Genomic DNA, 17,191 nt, shown 5'->3' on the forward strand with positions numbered 1-17,191 from the left:
ATCACCGGGGAAAACTTTTTTCTCTCAGAAGCAGTTACTAGTATGGGAAATTTCCAGGCCACTGCCAAGGATGCTTAGTTCTAGTTACTAAATTGCAAGCAAAGAGACCAGAAAAGGTTTTGTTTTTGTGGTGGTGTTTTTTCCAGATGGGAATCTAACATTTGAACATGCTGGGCATGCTTTTTACTGAGCTGCATTTGCAGCTCCCAGAAAGGCATTCTAATGATGACTTCCAGGATTTGATTACAACATCATCAAGTTGGGTTAAAATAAACAAACAGACAAAACAAACAAAAAACCCCAAACTTACATGGTCCTTCACCCAGTTTGTGAAGAGCTGGTTAGTGTCATTCTGTATCACGCTATCTTTGGTTAAAGCTTCGGTCAGGATGGTTTATTGTTTCTTGACCAAAAAATAAAAAAAGTCAAGGAAAGCATGCTTTAAAATGATTAATTTTGCCAGGTAGTGGTGGCACATGTCTTTAATACCGCACTAGGTGGCAGAGGGAGGTGGATCTCTGGGAGTTCGGCCAGCTTGGTCTACAAAGTGAATTCCAGGACAGCCAGGAGTGTTACATGGAAAAATCCTGTCTCAAAACACCAAAACCAAATAACAAATAAAATGATTAGCTTTTTTCTTTTCAGGTCCTGACTTGTTCTTTTCTTTTTTAAAAGAATACTTGCTTATTTGTATGTGTATGAATATTTGCTTGCATGTATGTATATGTGACTGGTGCCCATGGAGGTCAGAAGGTGGCACTGGATTTTTTGGAACTAATGTTCAGGTGGTCATGGGTCACCATGTGGGTGCTGTGACTTGAAGCTGGGTCTCCTGGAAGAGCAGCAAGTGCTCTTAACTGCTGAGACATCTCTCCAGCCCCTGGTTTGATATTTTCAAAGACGTTGAGTGTTCTGTGTCATGAGGTATAGCCCATCACCATGTGTAAAATGACTTCTAGAAATTTATAAGGAGCAATGTAGTCAAAGACACACATGTTATGTATATGTATCTATGAAATAAATGTATATATTGTGGAAAAATAAACAAAAAAATGCCCTCTTCCCCAAAGTTCTCTATGATACACTAATCTTTATGTTTCTATACCGTTTTTTTTTGGGGGGGGTGTTCCACAGAATCAGAAGCTATTTGCATACTCAGCTGTACTTAGAGTAATAAAAAAGTAATTTTGTGCCAAGAGTACGTAACTGAGTCATCATATAAGGCACAATTTTCTTATAATTGAACGTAGTCATTGAATCTTTCAAATTGCTCACATAGAAAAAAATCCTAATAAAGCAGATTTTACCTTCAGGGTTGGAATAAGTGACTGTTTTTTGATTGAGTAGCAGATGATGTGTTGGGCTGGCATTTAAGAGCTGTATTGCATGAAAAATACTTTTTATTCACTTAGCATGTCTGTTATTGAATTATCCATATGGTTAATGCTATGAAATAGTAAATGCTTCCATTTAAAGAGTCACTTACACAGTATCTTAACATGAAAATCACTAAGCTAGGGTGAGGCCCTTGCTACACATTCCTCAATTAAAGTGGAAAAATAGGAAACTGACAATAGGAAAGCCCCTTCTTGAGATGGAATTGGCATTTAAAAAGATGATCAAGGGGAAAATGGGAGAGGAAATAGTGTATAAACAATCCCACCACTGTATCTTGAGAAACAATTCACATGGAATTGCCATCCAACCCTTCAACACTAGGTATCTTATAAAGATTTGACTTATCACCAAAGACTACTTTTGTGGTTATTTTCCATCCCTTTTAAAGACTGTATGTATGTGCACATATGTGTGTGCATGGGTACACTGAGAGGCCAGTAGAGGGTAGTGGATCCCTTGGTAGCTGGAGTTACACTGTGAGCTGCCAGATGTGTAGGGAACTGAACTTAAGGGAGTCCTCTGGAAGAGCAGCAAGCACTCTTCACTACTACACCATCTCTCCAGAGCCCTTCTCATCTTTTTAATTAACACACAAATTAACAGGTGCCATTATGATATTTACAAGTGTAATGTATACTTTGCTTATATTTACCCATGGCCCTCTCTTGTTCCCCTCTACCTTCTTTAGTCCCATTTCTTGAAATAGTTTCCCTTCTACTTACTTCATGTGCATACACACACACACACACACACACACACACACACACACACACACACACACACACACACACACACCTCTATGTATATACATAATCTAAATTCTTCATGAGTGAAAACCTGGGACTTTTCTGAGTATAGCTTATCTAGATTAACATGATTTCAGTTTCATACATCTTCCTATAGCTGGCATAATTTAAAAGAACGCTGGTTTTCAGCAAATTACCAGAGTATTTAATTTTGAGATTCACCTTGTGATCTTTAACATTAATTAATTTGACAGATCTAGAGCCACCCAGAATGCCTGTGAGGAATTACCTTAATTGATTAGGTTAGCCTCTATCCATGACTGCACATGCACTGTACCAACTGGAGCCATTTCTCAACCTCCATGTTTTTCTTTTTAAAAGGCAGAGGCAGAGGTCCTGTTCTATGTTCAAAGAGACTCATTCATTCATCACTGCTGCCAAACTACTGCAGTTTTTCACAAAAAAAATCTGATAATTTCATGTACAGGAAAGACAAAAGTTTTGGAAAGAAAGATACTCTAGGCCCTGGACCTTCATTTACTACCTATAGTTTGGGACATTGTAGCTCATATCCTTAGCGAGTAGAAAAGAATCAAATAACATTAAGACTTTGAAAAGTGCTTTGCAAACCATAAAACACTGTGGCTGAAGAACTACAGAAACTTAAGACAATTCAATTTCTATTATGAACATTTTATTTTGACAAAATTTACAGATCTTAAACTCACAAACTCACTTATTTAAAAAGCAAAAGACAGACATCACATTCCAATATTTCAGGTGTGAATAAACTAGTACCACATTAGCTGCATTTTATATAACATAAAAGCAAACTGACATTCATAGTTACAAGTGTACCTGGAAGACAAATGAACAAACTCATTTTAAAATTACCAGTCTCTTGTTAATATTTAATATATTGTCACTACTGGGAGATATAACTTCACAATTATCAACTTATACAAATCACTTTTTCTACTCTTGATTTGGAAATTGAAAAGAAGAATGGAGTTAAGTAGCTTAAAATGTTACCTTTACTGTACAAAGTACATTATGACAAGGAATGCTAGGAGTTCCCTCTTTTTTGTGTTTTTATGAATTTTGTGTTTGTATGTATGCCATGCATGTGAGGACAGGGATGCATATGCCATGGCGCACATGAGGAGGTTGGAGGGTAATTTTCAGGAGTGAGTTCTCTCCTTCCACTATGGGTTCTAGGTTCAAACTCTGGCCTTCAGGCTTGTAAGACAACCACTTTATCTGCTGAGCTGTGAGGCAGCCCAGGAATGATTCCAGAAAATTTAAATGTTTCATCATAGTTTTAAGCCTTTAGTGTGAAAAGCAAAGTTAAATGATGTATTTACTTGGTATCTAAAAATCTAGAAAATTATAGATTTTATTCAATTAATTACTAACATGTGTGAAGGGATTAATAATGACTGTTCAATAGAACCTTTACTTGGTTCTGAAACATCTACTTGTATAGTTGCCTTATCTTAAGTGGAATTTAAAAGTCCCGGATGGGAATTGTAAGCTTATTCTGCACTGAATATAGTTAGCATTTATACATGACACATTTGGATTTCTTTTTCACACTGGTTTTTCACTTATATATACAAAAAAGTGCTTACCGATAATGTATGAAATCTACTTCTTAAATCCTAAAACAAAGATAAAGGCACATAAGTGGATAACAACTTGTGTGTGTGTGTGTGTGTGTAGTGCAGTGCAGGCACGAGAATGGTTGGGAGCACCCACGTGTGCTTACTCTGAGGCCAGAGTAGAATGTCAGGTGACTTCCTCTATGCCTTCCTTATTGCCTTGAAGTCCCTGAAACAAAGTCGCTGTTTCAGGTAGGCTGGCTGGCCACTGGACTCTCAACCTCTGCCTGTCTCACCTCCCGATGCTGGGTTACAGGCACCCTCAACTACACTTAGCCTCTTAAATGGGTGCTGGGGATTCAAACACATGCTTGCAGAACAAGTGCTCATACCTCCTGAGCCATCTCCTTAGCCACTGCTTATGCATTTCATATGAGTATCTTCAACCATATTTAAACAATTGAACTGCTATCTTGAGGGAGATGTGACAAATCTGTTAGAAATTTCTATGACTGGGAAAGTTAGTTACTCTCTACAACCATGTAGTCTCCTTCACTCTGTGGCTACTCACTCACTCCTCTATCTTGTTGTAGGCTGTAACAACTTAGGTTTCTGCAATCATATCAGAAACACTAAGAAGGATTTGGTCGTCTCTTACAGAAGTTTCTAATCCTGTTACACGACTTAATATTTGTGAGTTAAGCTTTAAAGTAATTATAAAGCAATTTACTCTAACACAAATGAATGGAATGTAATTAAGGATCACAGTTATAAAAGTATATTTTAAGGAATATACTATTTTAGGGAATAGTATTTTTCATTTATATATAAGGAAATTCAATAGCTAGCAGCATTGAAATACAGAAATGGTTCCATTTCTCTTTCCTTTTATAAAGTATAATAAATTATTTGCTTATTTTTATTATTATTTTTTTTTTTAGTTTTTCGAGACAGGGTTTCTGTGAAGCTTTGGAGCCTAACCTGGCTCTTGCTCTGTAGACCCGACTGGCCTTGAACTCACAGAGATCCACCTGCCTCTGCCTCCCAAATGCTGGGATTAAAGGTGTGCACCACCAACGCCCAGCCAAATTTGCCCTTTTTTTTTTGTTTGTTTTTTTGTTTTTTTTTTTTGTTTTTCGAGACAGGGTTTCTCTGTGTAGCTTTGGAGCCTACTCTGGCACTCGCTCTGGAGACCAGGCTGGCCTCGAATTCACAGAGATCCACCTGCTTCTGCCTCCCAAGTGCTGGGATTAAAGGCGTGCGCCACCAACGCCCAGCCAATTTGCCCATTTTTAAATGGGCAAACTATCTAGCCTTTCAGTAACTACCCCGTAGCTCTTTGAGTGTATACAAAGAAATGTAGAAAAAGTGAAAGAAGTGAAAAATTTGTAAAATGTTGCCAGGAAGCATACAGACTATGAATGTATTAATAAAATTAAATGTCTCTTATATGAGAACCATATTAAGTTGATTTAATAACTACTTCACAGAAGCATAGGGTATTAATACTTATGCTGATTTTTGCTATTTTCTAAACAAGAAAAGGTTTGTTAAGTAATATGTAAATCAGTCTAAGTATTATAAGCTTCATTAAAAAGAATCCCCAGAGTACAAATCCCAGAAAGGTTAGAATTTCAGAGTAGCAAAACAAGTTAGTGATAATCAAGAAGACACATATTAAAAAAAAAAAGTACCATGGGTTAAGTGTCCTTCTTTTTAAATAAAAATTTGTGATTTAGTAATGTACCGTATACTGAATAGTGTTATAATAGGCACAAGCAAGACTACAGTAACTCAAAAGCAAATGCTACTTATTTCTTCAGTTCAGTGGTTAAAATTGAAATTGCTTTAAAAAAAAATGGGAACTGCTACTTACAATATCAAGTAAGATACCTACAGGATTCCCATAATTCTCATTTGTAGTTTCACATTTCAACTCTGACCTGGACCTTCTTTATCACCATATGGAGCAAGTTCGAAGAGTGAAAGATCAGGGCTGCCTGTAGTCACTCACAAGCATTACCAGGTTCAGTTTTGCATTAACATATAGTTTGCATGTCCTAACAGTAACTTAGAAATCAGGCTTGATAGTTCACACTGTGCAAGGTATCTAATGATGGTTAAAGCAAAGGGGTTCTTAGTCATCAATGAATTCCAGTTCTCTCAAGTTCCAGGCTACAAGGGTGGGGATGCGGAAAGAAGCACAAATCAATGTATAATGAATCATTTGACGTTCTCTTGCCCCAGAATGCTATCTTGGAAGGATTACTACAGCTCCACCCCAAGCCTGCAAGTTAAAATACATACGTAATTTATCCTGCCTTTTCTCATCCACAGCCAGTATTAGCCTACCTTGAAGACAACTAAACCTTAGCGTTTCTAGCACGAATTATTATTATTATTTTTTTTACCCAAATACATTGGACTTCGGTCTCAGTTTGAAGGAAGACGAGTAGCCTTTAAGAGACCTTTCCTCTTCCTCCTCTTCTTCCTCCAGCGTCTGTTCAGCATCCTTGAATGAGGGAGTGGTGTGAATGATCTGGGTTCGGAATCGGATTTTGTTGAGCCGTGGCTTTAACCGTCCACTGGAGCTGCCCAAGGCTTTGCGACCTGAATCTTTGGCTTTGCCTCCGGTCCATCCCTCGGCGACGTGGTGATGGTGATGCTCAGCTCCATCTTCTGCGCCCTGTGAGAGTTTGTAAGTGATGAGGTGTGACGGGAGCACCTTTGAAAGTTTCCAGCGCCCACTCCCGCGGCCCGTGGCACTGTCCCCATCCTCTTCCTCCATGGCTCCTACCAGGTTCTTTATCTCCTCCGCGATGCTTTCACTCAGGTACTGAGACGCCTTTTTCCCGCTGTAGTCCCTGATGTCCACATCTGCGTCGTAGGCCCCCACTAGTAACTTCACCACCTCCACATGTCCGTGCATGGCGGCCAAATGTAGGGCAGTGTAGCCTCCGCTCGACCTGGCGTTGATGTTCACTGGCAGTTGGTGTTTGCTGGCAAAGTTGACCAACATGGCCAGGAGCTCCTGCCGGCCGTGCTTGGCGGCCCAGTGGAGACAGGTGAAGCCAGTGATGAAGTCTCGCTTCGACAGCAGGCCGGGCTCACAAGTGAGCAGCCCTTCCAGGCTGTCCCACTTGCCCTCCGAAGCCGAGAGCATCCAGGCGTGCTCCAGTGGATCCAGCGTAACCGAGCCCCCACCGCTGCCCTCCTCTTCGGCGGACGACGAAGCCAAGGATGCGCTGTCGGAGTCGCCCCCTCCTCGGCTGCGACCCCCTACGGAGAAGCTCCCAGAGCTTCCGTCCCCGGGACACACGCTCCTCATCAGCTGAGGGGAGCTGCCCATCATCAGGTCCCGAAAGTTCTGACGGACCGATCTCGGCGTACTGGGCCCACCCAGGGAACTGGCTCCTTCAGCCTCCTCGCCGCCACCGCCGCCGCCGCCGCCACCGTGTGGAGGGAGTTTCAGGTTCTCGCTGGGCCCGGGGACTGACGGCCAAGAAGACACGGCCTGGACCTCCTGTGGCGAATCCTTACCCTGGGCCCCGCTCGGAGCAGGGCGCAGAGGCTCCGGGTCGCTCGCTTCGTCCCGCAGCTGGAGAGACAACTGTGGATCTGCCTCCTCCTGGAGCTGGCTGTCCTTGCACGGCTCGGCTGGAGGGTCCGGGACTTCAGGCTCCTGGGTCACCTCGATACGCGGTGGGTCCCGGGGGAGTGAGGCCTCAGTCGGAGGAGGGAAGCCCTCTGTGTGGAACTTCTTCTTGAGATGCACGAACTTGGTACCATCCGCGGGGTCGGTGCGCACCGTGGCCACCGCGTTGACCAGTTCCTTGAAGTGTTCGCGGGCGCGGGTGCGCTGCTCCCGCGGGCCGCCCAGAGCGTCCCTGAAGTGTTGCACCAATTCCGAGTGTCGGGCCCGGCCCCCGCGCTCGGCGAGAAAGCTCACGACCGCCTCGGTGCTCGGTTCGAGCGGCGCCTCCATTCCGCAGCTCAGCTCCTCGGGCCCGGGGATGGATGGCTCAGCCGCTCATAGTCCCGCGCGGGCGGGCGGGCGGGCGCGCGCGCGTCTGCAGAACCCGGGAGAGCGACTGGGATGCACCCGACGCCGGCTTCGGAGCCCGAGTGCCCCGCGAGCGAGCGCAGTCACCGCCTCACTGGGGCAGTGTCCCAGCAGACACGCCCCACCACGCCCACTTCCGTTTGGGCTTCAATCTCTGCGCCAGTCTGCGGCCCCCAGGCCCCGCCCACTTCCGGGCTCCGCGCGGGCCGGCAATCACAGTTTCCGTCCGTGGCGGGGCGTTGAGGCGCCTAGCGTTTTCTTCAAGTCCCATATTTCGGGTCATCCCCCCTCCCCTCCCCCTGCCCACTGGCTTTCCGTCTAAAACGTCCCCGGGAGCACACCCGGCAGAGGCTCGCCCGGAGCGCGGGAAACCCCTGGCACTGACTGGCGTGCTCCCGCCCCCGCCGGCCTTGGCCCCGCCCCAGCGGTTCAGCAGAGGCCGCCCCGCCCATTAACGGCTGCGGCTCGCCCGGCACGCCCCGCGCTCCGCCGGTTACGCCCAGCGGGTCTCTTTGCGAAGCCGCCGGGGACGAGCGCTTGGGTCCGGCCTGAGACCACCGTTTCTCGACGTCTTGCCAGGGCTATGGCCAATTTGGACGAGGTGCGGCAGCCGGTGAGCCCGCGCCCTTGTGTGTTCCCCGGTCCCGGCGGGGCTCCCCGAGTCCCCGCCCCGCCCGGTCGCCTCTGGGCCAGCCGGGCGGGATTGTGACCGTGCGGCTTCTGGACTCCCGCCTGGCGTGCAGAGTGGGCTCCCTGCTGCCCCAGGGCGAGTGCTGAGGGGCTCTGCGGAGCGACCGAATTGGGAAGAAGTGTATTTGCCAGGCTTCCTGGCCCTGGCCGAAGCGGTGTGTGTGTGTGTGTGCGCGTGGCGCAGGGGGTCATAAATCCAGGATGGTGACTGATGCCTGTCACTTTGTAGCGGCTTCTTTGAGCAGGCCTTGTCATCCGCCTAGTTTTGTGCAGCGGTGGACACGTACATGGATGCTAACCGGGAAGTGGGCTTCCCTAGCTTTTCCCAAAAGCTTGCGTTTTTGTTTTGTTTTGTTTTGTTTTGTTTTTTCCGTATTGCTTGGTGGTTGTGTTTTGCTTTCCCCCTCCCGTTGTAATTAAAAGAACGTATGACCGATTCTACATTTTGTGCGTTTCTAATAACTTTTGCCTATTGATATTGGACAGTAAGACATTGTTATCCGAATGGCCATACTATTTTCATAATACCAATCTCTTGTAGTCTTGCCTTTGTTCCCGTCATTTTAGGAATGTTCCTGGAGTCTTCCAGATGTTGCACGGGATGGAAGGGCCTCTCTGTTTCTACTCCCCTAACAACTGCATGCAGTAGATAACTTTTCTTTTGCTACTTTAAGAAAACTCCACTTTTGTCTTTATCCAGTATTAATGAAAATAATCCTCTTAATTATTAAATATTTTGCCATTGGTAACCATTTTCGAAGGATTCTGAGTCTCAAGCAATATTACTCCAATAAACATTTCCCAAATAACTTCCTACTTACCTGAAACTAGTGGCTCTTATTATCTTTCTGTGCTTCATTATAGTTGTACAACTTATTTCAGCAGCCTAAAATAAAAATAATGCAAAATAGATAAATGCTATAATTTCTGTGTGAAGTTGAACCATGACCATTTACATGAAAAAAAAAATCGTATTCTTTAGCTATAGCAACCTTAATGGCCACCCAGTAAAACCACCTTCTCTTGAAAAGTATTATCACCCTTTAGTGATTTCACTGAACCATCTAATTCTTCAGCATGATGAAACCTTGATTTCTTCTTGGATGTCTGTTCATTAACACAACGCCCCCAGAAACATTATACATTGGACACTAACTGCATTCTCATCTCTCACCATATTTGCCATGATAATGTCTGCTGTGGGTGAATTATTTCCTATCTACATGCAAATGGAGTTTTACCACATTTTAAATCTTTTTATTGCTTCGTGTAGGAAGAGGTTTATTTTATGGCTCATATACTTTTATAGAAAGCTGAAAACATTGGAATTATTATTTGCAGTTAATAGCAGTAGCATTTATAGGTGAAATTCTGCCTCTTGAGGAGCAACAGTCATAGTTTTAACATCTCTTCTTCACCTTGCTTTTGATTTAGTTAAATGAATCTGGGAAGTCTAGATATGATGGGTTCCCCAGCCCCTCCAGAGTCCTTTAGGCAGTCACAATTCATAAGGCTAAGGGGCTTACCAAAGATAAGGTAGGAGAACTGAAGGCATCTCCTGACTTCTTTCTCCTCTTTATAATCAGGTCAGTTTTTGCTTCAGCAGAGTATATACTGAAACTGGAATGCAGATTTGGAGACTACTCCATATTTTTCTATTTTGGGGGCATAGGGACAGTAGGATTCATTGTGGGGTCAAGGGAAGCTGAAAAGGGGGGCAGTGAATAGTATCAAAGAATATTGTGTACATGCTTGAAAATGTCAATGAAAACCATTAATTTATACTAATGATAATAAAGAAACCAGATTAAGCTTATGGTGATACATAATTTTAAGTAAGCACTTGGGGTGGCATGGGGGGTCATGGGGTATGTGTGGAGGATGAGGCAGGTGGATCATAAATTCAGGGTCATCCTAGGCTACATAGTGACTTCAGGACTGGCCTGGATTAGGTAGAGAGATATTATTTCAAGAAAAAAAGCAAGCCAGGCAGTGGTGACACATGCCTTTAATCCCAGCATTGGGAGGAAGAGGCAGTCAGATTTCAGTGAGTTCAAGGCCATCTTGGTCTACAAAGCAACTCCCAGGACAGTCAGAAAAGAAACCCTGTCTCTAAAAAACAAAGAAAACACAAACAACCCCCCCAACCAAAAACAAGAACTGAGATTCCCAGTTTATTTTACCTTCTGTGTTGGCCATATTTATGAAAACTATGAGCAATCCTTTTTTTTTTTTTTTTTTTTGGTTAGTTATATATGGAAAGAGGTCATACATTGAATAAGTATAGAATCCATTCACAGATATCTAAATATTTTGTGAGTTGTCTATACTTGTTCCTTCATAGACAAATGAATATTATGCACAGTGATATTTTTGTTTGACTGAATGTATATTACCTAGCAAGAATTCCTTCAATACTTTCGAAAATTCAAATTGAAAGATGTCTTATTGAGGGAGATAGTTACTAAGGTAGTATTGTATGTACACATGAGAAACATTGCTCACAGATGTCTTATTTAGTTTAAGCTGTCAACATGGCATGGTTCAGAGTCATCTGTGGCAGTCTCCATGGATAGACTGTCCAGATTAGATGGTCTGTGGCCATGTCTGTGATGAATGTCTTGATTGTTAGTTGATGTGGGGAGATTCCAACTCACTGATGGCAGTGCCATCCCTGGCAGGAGGTTCTGAGAAATCCAGCAGAGAAAAAGCAAGAAAAAAAAAAAAAAAAAAAGGATCTTGTTTTCTAAGATATAGTTTGCTAGTCTGTGTCTTTTTTTCGGTGAATGAGTCCACTAATATTTATGATGATTATTAAAAGGTATGTGTTGGTTCCTATCATTTTACTTTTGCACTGTTTTCCTAAATCTCTTTTGATTTGTTGGTCTGGTATTTATTTTCCCCCAATGACGACCTTTCCGGTATGTTCTCTGTAGTATTCCTTCCATTATCCTTTTATTTGGCTTATTGGTCATAAACTCCATTAGTTTGTTTTAATCTTGTAAAATTTTAATTTTCCCTTCAATTAGGATAGGTAGTTTTGCTGTGTATAAAAGTCTGGATTGACTTTTTTTGTCTTTCAGAACTCAGAATACAAATCTAAGCCCTTCTTGACTTAAAATTTTGTATTAAATTATCAGCTGTTATTACACTTAGTTTATTTGGTTGCAGTAATTAAACATGCTGACCAAAAGAAACTTGGGGGAGGAATGGATTTATTTGGTTTACACTTCCAAGGCACAGTGCACAACTGAAGCAAGTCAGGGTGAGAACCATGTAGGAACACTGCTTGCTGGCTCACATTTAGATTTGCTCAGCTAGTTTTCTTTTTCTTTTTCTTTTTCTTTATTTGAATTACAAACAAGATTGAATTACATGACAATCCCAGTTCCCTTCTCCCTTCCTTCCTACCCTACCACTCTCCCAACTAAAATCCTACCTATCATATATCCTTTCTTCTAATCTACACCTGACTCAACCTTTCTGCTCCCTCATGTCCTCTGCATCCGTTCTTTTCTTCCCTTCTCATTCTCATAGCTCCCTTCCCCCTCTTCCCATGTCTCAATTTGCTCAGGGGATGGTGACCCTTTCCCCTTCTCCAGGGGACAATGTCACTTTTAGGGTCCTCCTTGTTTACTAGTTTCTCTGGCAGTGTGGATTGTAGGCTGGTAATCCTTTACTCTATGTCTAAAATCCACATATGAGTGAGTACATATCATGTTTGTCTTTTTGTGATTGGGTTACCTTGCTCAGAATGGTTTCTTCTAGTTCCATCCATTTTCCTGCAAATTTCAAGATTCCATTGTTTTTTTCTGCTGAGTAGTATTCCATTGTGTAAATGTACCACATTTTCTCTATCCATTCTTCGGTTGAGGGACATCTAGGCTGCTTCCAGTTTCTGGCTATTGCAAATAATTCAGCTAGTTTTCTTATACAGCCCAGAACCACCTTCCTAGGGGATGGTAATGATCCACATTAATCATCAGTCCAGACAGTATCTCACAGACATGGGACTCCCTCAGATGACTCTCGTCGACAGCTGAAGTTAACTAAGGACTCTTTCTTATGGTTTTAGAGTTTTAACTATGACCTTGAGAGTTTTGCCCTTTCCATTTGGCTTTCTGTTAGGCCTCTTGTTATCTGGATGAGTACCACTTTCTAGAATGGGAAATTTATTTGATAAATTATTTGGGATTCTTCTGTTTCCATAATTCATAGATTTGGTCTCCTCATTGTGGCCCAAAGCTCTTCTTTTGTCCCTTTTCTCCCCCTATTGACTCTTGTTGAATGATCCAATTCCTCTACTTTGTCTTCAAGCCCTGATGCTTGTGCTGATGAAGTTTGCCACAGGGCTTTTCATTTGGTGTATTGCATTTTTTTCGTTTCATCATCATTTCAGTTTGCCTTTTTTCATCAATTTTCTCTTTCTTGGTCTGTTTTCATTCCTAGAGTTCACTTCCTTATTTTTATTGCTTTTATTCTCTTGGGGTGCATTCGTGTCTTTGAGTTTTTGAACATTCCCTCCCTCCTTCCCTTCCTTCTTTTCTTGATTTCCATTTTGGTAGCTCAAGTTACCCTCTCCCCCTTTTTCTTTTTCTGTGGGATTGCCACTCAGAGCTATGGGCACCGTCCTTGATCTTCCCCTGAGAGTCAGCAATTATCAGTGATAACAGTCACTATCCAGTGTCAACATACCCTTGGCTGGACTCTGCTTCTGATGTCACATGCTATGGCTTTCCATGCCTCGGTGCCCTAGTCTAGTTCACCTCTAACTTGCTTTCCACTTCCACCACCTTCTCTGCATGTTTGAGTTCCTGTGTGCTAGGGCACCCTACTCTGGACACCTCCTGCCTGATTCCTACTTCTTATATTCATTGTGGGACCTCACATGCCTGGATGCCCTTTCCTGAGTCAGCTACAGCCTTCCTCTTTCTTCAGAAACCTCTGCCACTGTGTTTTTGCTGACCCCACATACCTGGGTATTCTACTCTGCCCATTTCCCACCTACGCTGTGTTGTGGGTCCTTGGGTACCTGGGCCCCCTTCTATGCCAACTCCAGTCTGGGCCCCATTTCTACCACCTCTGATGACTGAACATTTTTGTTGTTTGAAAATTCCCCACAGATGTAGGGGAGCTGTGTTGCAAAGCTTACTGCCTTTATTAGGCTGCAGAACGTGGACATGAGGAGTTACCCACCATCCTCCTCATTGCTGCATTTTTCTCCTTTATAATTTTCACTCACTCAAGCTGTCATACTGTATACTGACCTTTCTTGTTTGTAGTCATCCCTGCAGCCCTGCCTTCCTCAGGGCTTCCTGACTTAGCTCCCTGTAATTTTCTAATTTAGGCCTGTTGAAATTCTGGGTGATTTCAGTATCTGTTTAGATTAGGCTCTCAGACTTTGTCTTTGCAGCATTTGACCTCTTTTCCTTCAGTATTCTTTTAGATTTTGTGCTACTTTAGACACTCTTGCTAATGGATAATGCCTTGACTTTGTCATTGCCAAAAACTAATAATCTAAGTTTGAGGTCCTTCACTCTGGCTATACCGCCTACCTTGCTTGTTTACTTCCTTCACTATCTCAGACCCCTCAATTCTTTGATCTAATCTGTTATTTCTACTTGATTTCTAGTTCCCTTTTAGTCCCACTTTGAGTCCATTATTATGGCCATTATAATCATTTCCTTGCACATCTGAACTCCTTCTCCTGCTTCGTAATTCTTTCCTGGCAAAATTCCACACTTAAGAACACCAAACTGTTTCTAGGATTCACTTTTGTGCCAGATGGAGGAAATCACACCAACACTTTTGACCTTAAATTATTTTCAAGTCACATATGATAACTAATTTTCCTTGTCACATGATGGGATTTATAATCATGTTTATGATAGTGTTTGCAGAAAGATTTAACTGAACAAACAACACATCCTGAATGTGTAGGGCACCATCCCTTGGGCTGCGGCCTGTACTGAATATAAGAGAGAAAGCAAACTGAACACCAGCTTCAACCTCTTTCTGCTTCATAACTGCACATACAGTGTGACCAGCTGCCATAGACATCCTGCCTCCATGACTTCTCCATCACAACTAAGACTGCTCTAAAACTGGGAGACTAGATAAATCTATCCTTAAAGTGCTTTTGCTAGGTATTTTATTACAGCGAGGAGAAAAATAACAAACCTCTCACCTTTTTGTTAGATGGAATTACCTGTGACAAGTAAAAGTTTACTTTGACTCAGTTTTGGAGGTTTTAGTCCATGACCAGTTTACCTCAGTACATTGGGCATGTGGTGGAGACACCATGTTGATAGGGACTGGAGCAAAAGAGAGAAACAGACTAGTGTCCCACAGGCTTCTTGGGGGCACACTTGAAAGTATCTTGGGCACTACAATGAGCTCTACTTATATCCCCTCCTTTGGTTATTAAACCAAGGAAGGGGCAAGCTTCTAACACTTAAACCTTTGGGGGGCATTCCAAATTCAAACTTTAGCAACTCCTAAACAACAGGCGCTCCTATGTGACCTAAAATTGTATTGCATTTGTTCAAGTTAGTTCCACTGATGCTGTGATAGAACGTTGACCTAAAACGTTTTGAGGAGGGAAGGATTTATTTCATTTTAACTTTACAGTTCTTTGCCAAGAGAAGCAAAGGCAGGTCAAGACAAGAACCTGGAGGTAGGAACTGAAGCAGAGAGCAGCAAGTATGCAGACCTATTTCACATGTATTGCTTAGCCCGCTTTCAGGACAATTCAGGACCAACTACTCATAAGTAGCACGACCCACAATGGGGCTGGACCCTCCTTTATCAATCATTAATTAAGAAAGTGACTCCCAGACATGCCCACAGGCCAATCTGATGGAGGCATTTCTTCAGTTAAGGTTCCCTCTTCCTATCTAGTTCACGTTGACAAAAACTAACCAGTAAAACACTTTGCTAGTTCCCTTACTGTGGTGATATTTTGTTTGTGCTTTAACGAACAAAGTTTGCCTGAAGATCAGAGTACTGAGCTAGCCACTACTAGTTAGTAATAGATGCCAGACAGTGGTGACCTACACCTTTAATCCCAGCACTTGGGAGGCAGAGGCAGGTGGATCTCTGTGTGTTCAAGGCCAGCCTGGTCTACACAAGATTGGTCTAGTGTAAAAGAAACAGAGCCAGGTGATGGTGGTTCACACTTTTAATAATCCCAGTATTTTGGAATCAAGTCTTTAATTCCAGCTCTAGGGAGGTCGAGACTGGAGTGATAATGGCTGAGTGGAGAGAGGAATATAAGGCCAGAGGAGACAGGAGCTCATCTGGGGATTCCTAGAGACAGGATAGTGTATTCAGCTTCTTAATTTCTAGAAGACACAATCTCGCAGAAACTCCCTGTGTTCCTCTGTCTCAATCTTCTTGCCCCCCTTTCCACAATGATTCCTGAGCTTAAGTGTAGGAATTTTGTGGTAGATTTATCAGTTGGGGCTGTGGTTTTTCTGTTCTAGTCATCTGTTGCAAAGAGAAGTTTCCTTGATAAGGGGTGAGGACTCCTCTTATTTGTGTGTATAAGGGCACATATTTAGAATGTTGTTAGGGTTATGCTGATTTAGTAAAGTGATACTGTAGGTTCTCTAAGAGCCATCAAGATCTATACTTCATTATTCCTTGGTAGATAGTTAGGTTTTCAGGAATGATTTCCCCCTTGTTGAGCGGGTCTTAACTCCAATTAGAGAGCTGTTGGTTACTGCCAAGGTGTGCATACCACTACTGTCCCCTTAGGGTTATCATTTCATGCCAGTCATGGTTGTGGTTCAGAGTCTAAGACTGTTGGTTGCTTTTCTCTTTTGGAAGCTTGTGTCTTCTGGTACCATGAAAATTAGTCATCAGGGAGGAGGCTTTCATGTCAGATCTAGCTTGGGTCTCCTGAGCTGTGTTAGAAGGGCATGGTGTCTTCAGGAGTAGGGACTTACCTTCCACCTTTGGGGAGCAACCAAGGACAATAGACAATAGCTTGTAATGTTTTGGGAGTCTCTTGAGTGAAACATTGTCTGATGCTACCACATTACCCATTAGATACTTAGTAGATCTTTGTGTAGTTACATTGACTTGTCAATGTGTTGATGGTTGAAGTCAAGTAACTAATCGGAAAGTGCAAAAGTAACAATGCTGGTCCTGGAGAGATGTCAGTGGTTAATATCGCTGGTTACTCTTTCAGAGGATCTAGGTTCCTTTCGGAGCACCTAAATGGCTCACAACCACCTGTAACTCCAGTTCCAGTGTATCCATTGCCCTCTTCTAACCTCAGTGGGTACTAGGCATACACATGGTGCACAGATGTTTATGCAGACAACACACCACTACACATAAAAATAAAACATAGAGACATGTACATGTTGGGCATGCCAAGGAAAGGCTATAAAGTGCTTCCTTTAAGTGAAAAGGTAGAATGTTCTACACTTAATAAGGGAAGAATATAAAATTATATGCTAGAATTATAAAGATACATATGAGAAGAAAAAAATTTTATCTAATCAATTGTGAGAAAAGAAAATGAAATGTGACCTTTTATTACAAACTACAAAGACCATAGTCATAATATATGGTAAGACAGAAAAGGTGTGTATGGTTCTACATTACTGGACTGTAGTTTTATTTACCTACAATGTTCTTGGGATATGTTCCTTCCCTACCTCCACCATAAAGAGAGACCACTG

The 17,191-nt window shown here is 42.7% G+C and overlaps 2 protein-coding genes across 5 annotated transcripts in view; one reads left to right on the forward strand and one right to left on the reverse strand.

Annotated features, from left to right (window-relative positions):
• Positions 1-4,902: 4,902 nt before the first annotated feature.
• On the reverse strand, positions 4,903-8,098 carry Sowahc (sosondowah ankyrin repeat domain family member C). 2 transcript variants are annotated; one of them, XM_027388335.2, is made up of 2 exons: positions 6,543-8,098; positions 4,903-6,431 (listed from the first exon to the last, which is right to left on the reverse strand). In XM_027388335.2, the coding sequence occupies exons 1-2, from the start codon at positions 7,728-7,730 to the stop codon at positions 6,153-6,155; spliced, it is 1,467 nt and encodes a 488-aa protein (XP_027244136.1). In that variant the 5' UTR covers positions 7,731-8,098; the 3' UTR covers positions 4,903-6,152. The 2 variants fall into 2 exon arrangements, with proteins under 2 accessions (XP_027244136.1, XP_027244135.1); XM_027388334.2 differs by having other exon boundaries at positions 4,903-8,095.
• Positions 8,099-8,262: 164 nt separating this feature from the next.
• Septin10 (septin 10) overlaps positions 8,263-17,191 on the forward strand; it is a 53,423-nt gene continuing 44,494 nt past the window's right edge. Inside the window, exon 1 of one of the 3 annotated variants that reach the window (XM_027388337.2) lies at positions 8,263-8,409. In XM_027388337.2, the coding sequence (XP_027244138.1) occupies positions 8,392-8,409 (18 nt within the window). In that variant the 5' untranslated portion in view covers positions 8,263-8,391. Of the gene's footprint in view, positions 8,422-17,191 lie in introns of all 3 variants that reach the window. The other 2 variants (XM_027388336.2, XM_027388338.2) reach the window with 2 other exon arrangements.

This window comes from Cricetulus griseus, assembly GCF_003668045.3.
Source record: "Cricetulus griseus strain 17A/GY chromosome 1 unlocalized genomic scaffold, alternate assembly CriGri-PICRH-1.0 chr1_1, whole genome shotgun sequence".
Lineage (NCBI taxonomy): Eukaryota > Metazoa > Chordata > Mammalia > Rodentia > Cricetidae > Cricetulus > Cricetulus griseus.